General features: G+C 39.8%; 1 protein-coding gene across 1 annotated transcript in view; it reads left to right on the top strand.

Moving 5' to 3' along the window:
• Window positions 1-3,382, top strand: part of pfdn2 (prefoldin subunit 2) — a 6,568-nt gene extending 3,186 nt beyond the window's left edge. Inside the window, exon 4 of the mRNA XM_037683047.1 lies at window positions 2,521-3,382. Coding sequence (XP_037538975.1) covers window positions 2,521-2,712 — 192 coding nt within the window. The 3' untranslated portion in view covers window positions 2,713-3,382. The remainder of the gene's footprint in view (window positions 1-2,520) is intronic.
• Window positions 3,383-3,408: the final 26 nt, after the last annotated feature.

Raw genomic sequence — 3,408 nt, 5'->3', positions numbered from 1 at the left:
TCGGGCGTCCCCTCCACCTCTTAAACACAAAGCCAGGGTTGGATAACCCGGCACAACTATGCAACTCGCATCAACATTTCTCTCAACACCTTTTTTTTTTCCTTCGTTTGAATATGGTGCAGCCGTTCAGAATTATTTATTTAAATTCTTAACATCCCATCCTCGTCGCCAAAAATGTATTGTGAAATTCTTTATCAAAAGGGCTCGTGAAACGGTCGGCACAGATATTCAGACCAGAAGGAAAAAGTAAAAGACAGAAGCTGTTACTGCTAGGATAAATTAGTGTCCTTTATTATCCTGCCACAGAAAACAACCGAGCAAAAAACAAACATGTACACTCGTACACTCTTAACACAGATTGATATGAAATAACTTCTCACCGTGACACTGGCCGGGAAGTCGTTTTCGACCCAGGTAAAGGAGAATCACATCAAAATGGCACATGGACTTCAGCGCGTGCTGATCCACACCGGACTTCCAACTCTCTGTTGTTTGATACATTTCTTATATACCTTCTTCCCTGACCGGATCGCGTGAGAGCAGATCAAAGCAAGTTTTGATGGTTGCCAGGAGAACAGATTTAATTAAATCTGTTTTTCCTTCATCAAAGCAATCTGTGCAACAGAGATAAACATGTCCTTCAAAACCTGGGTCACTGTAACCTGAAGATGGGGCCCCAATCTTCTGGTTAGAGCATCCCCCGGAGGACTTTAATTACTCCAAAACACATCTGCAGCACAGGAATGACTGAATAAGCAGATAAGCTGCATCAAAAGTGAGTATAAGTGTGTTTAAATAAGTATAATATAGGTCTAGATTGGCATAAAAGCATTAAAATAATAATTTCTATATCAATCAGTTATTTATGTTGAATTATTTGGTCATTTGTACGTACGAGGAGACACAGCAGAAGCAAGGTTCCCCGTTTCAGGAACAGCCTGGCGCCGAACAGTCAGGAATGATGTCATATTTCTTCATGTGAGGCAAAACTGACGTAATTTGGAGTTTTAAATGATGGTGTTTGCAGGAACTGCCATAAAAATGTGAAAATTGGACTCAGGCTAGACAATATTAGCTTCTCAATACATGCTAATAATGTTTCGTATTGATATTTTTGGTCAAAATGTCCTGAAATTCCTGCTGGATTAGAAGTGAGGCTGCACCAGAAGTGCTAAAAGTAGCTGGTGCTGTTTGTGCTCTCTTCTCACACTACTAGTCCAAAGGAGCGACGCACCCTCTCAATCTTAAGTCATTTCTGATGGTAGTTTCCGTGTCTCTTGAAGCAACGTTTTTATAAATCTGATTAATTCCTTTGCTTCCTTGGGGAATCTTGATGCTGTTCCTTAGTCTGGTTTTGGGGGATCTTCACACTTTGCTGAAAGCTCCTCATCACGATGAACCTCGTACCGCAGCAACCTCTGTCTCATGACTGTATCTTTAACCATGCTAGCTCTCTCTTTGCTCTATTTGGCTAATTTGACCTTTAATTGCTCCAAATGCTCCAGGGTCATCTCAGTGGGATTATGCCAGTCTTCAGTTTTTTTTTTCAACTCTTCCAGCAACATTAGATCTGGCTGACTTTAGCCTCAAGCCTCAATACTTATCCTAGCGGGATTCGAAGGTCCCTGTTTATCCATCCATTATCTTTACCCGCTTCTTCTTTTTTCGGGTCGTGGGGGTCACTGGTGCCCATGTCCAGCTGGTCCCTGTTTATCTTTCCACATATTTTTGTTAAAAGTTTTAGTCCCGCGTTTTTATCTCGCAGTCATTTTGTAAGGATTTCACTTTGGTCTTGGGCCGACTCAGACTAGCCGTTAGCTTGTCAGTCTGGTCAGGACAAAACAATTTCTTTAAACAGAGTTTGTTCAAAAAGCTATGTACAACAGGTAAGATAATCATTTATAACTTTTTAGACAAGACTCCAATTCTAAATGGCCAGGCTATCTTTTTTTTAGACGGTGATGTTGCTGAACACCATTTAGAAGTAATTATTCTGAATCCTGGACCATCTGTAGACGCGTTACTAGCTGATGACGAGTACCGTATTTTCTGGAGTATAAGTTGCATCAGTCAAAAAAAAGCATCATGAAGAGGAAAATAAAACATATAGAAGTCAAATTTATTATGTGTCACCGCTGACCCGTCGTGTTTATTATTTGTTTATTTAATGGTCAGAACAGCTTCATTTTGCCTGAGTGGCGTGGTGCCATCCATCCATCACAGCTGGAGCTACTAGCTCTCTGACGTTCCTCTGCCTGCACCAGCTGAGTGAAGCGAGCGTGCACGGGAGGACTCGCTGTTGCAGTTCTTTGAAATTTAAAGTGTCAGTCAAAAACTGCGTTACGAATATATAAAAAAAAAAAAAAACTTGTATAAGTCGCTTCGTCGTATAAGTTGCAGGACTGACAAATTTATGCAAAAAAACTGACTTATACGTCAGAAAATATGGTAAATAAACTGTAATTAACTACAAGAACGCGCAATATTTTGCATTTGTTTATCTTTTTCTGTCCCTTTTAGATCTCCAAAATAATCGAGACCATCAACACACAAATGCAGGCGAAGGGTCGGGAACTCACAGAGTACAGAGAACGTTACAACATCCGTCTTGTTGGAGAGGGTGAAGCAGAGGCACAGGGTCCGTCAGCGCCCAACTCCAGAGACAGCGAAGGAGGCGAATCCCAGAGCGGAGCTGGAGTTCTCGTCTCGTAGTTTGTAAGGATGGACTGTGACAGCAGGCCCTGTGGATTTCTGCAGCACTGAAATAAAAACACATCTTAAGTCAGAAAGTCTTGGTGGAAATCTGAACTCCTCCCGACATACCTTTGGTTTTGGTGATTTACTGTAATTTTTGCTAAATGAAACTCATTTGCATCAGTTGACAGTTGTATCCTCATAAAGGCTTTTTGTCTTTTATCTGCCTTTCTGATTATTTTTATTTCCCATTATTGTCTCAACTTCAACAAATAAATTCAATGTCAAGAATACGTTTGACGTTTTTGCCAACAGGTAGACATAATGTTCAAGACTGAAGAAAACGTTTTTTTTTTTTTATGAAGCTTTTGGTTGAAATTAATTGCAAAAACTATGAAAACAATCATCTGAATGCTCAGAGCTAATAAAATCTGATTAATTTTATGAAAACGCACTCTTGATGGGAGCAAGTTGAGTAGAGTTGTTTTGTGGCAGAACAGGTTGAGTCTTAGAAAATCCTCAGAGTAGGTAATGAGTTTTTTTTATTATTGCATCTCCCATGAACATGTTTATTAATTTAGAACATTCTCATCAGACATGATTAATGCAGAGAGCTGAGTGTAAGGATGACGTGAAGCCAGTTTGTAAAATAGTAACCAAAACATACATCAAGTTCTCAATAATAGTTTACCTTTCTGATCTGTGTGACTCAGA

The sequence above is a fragment of the Nematolebias whitei genome, chromosome 1 (genome assembly GCF_014905685.2).
Source record: "Nematolebias whitei isolate Nwh7 chromosome 1, NemWhi1, whole genome shotgun sequence".
In the NCBI taxonomy this organism is placed as follows: Eukaryota; Metazoa; Chordata; class Actinopteri; order Cyprinodontiformes; family Rivulidae; genus Nematolebias; species Nematolebias whitei.
The sequence above is the reverse complement of the archived record's forward strand: the minus strand, read 5'-3'. Positions and strand labels throughout refer to the sequence as shown.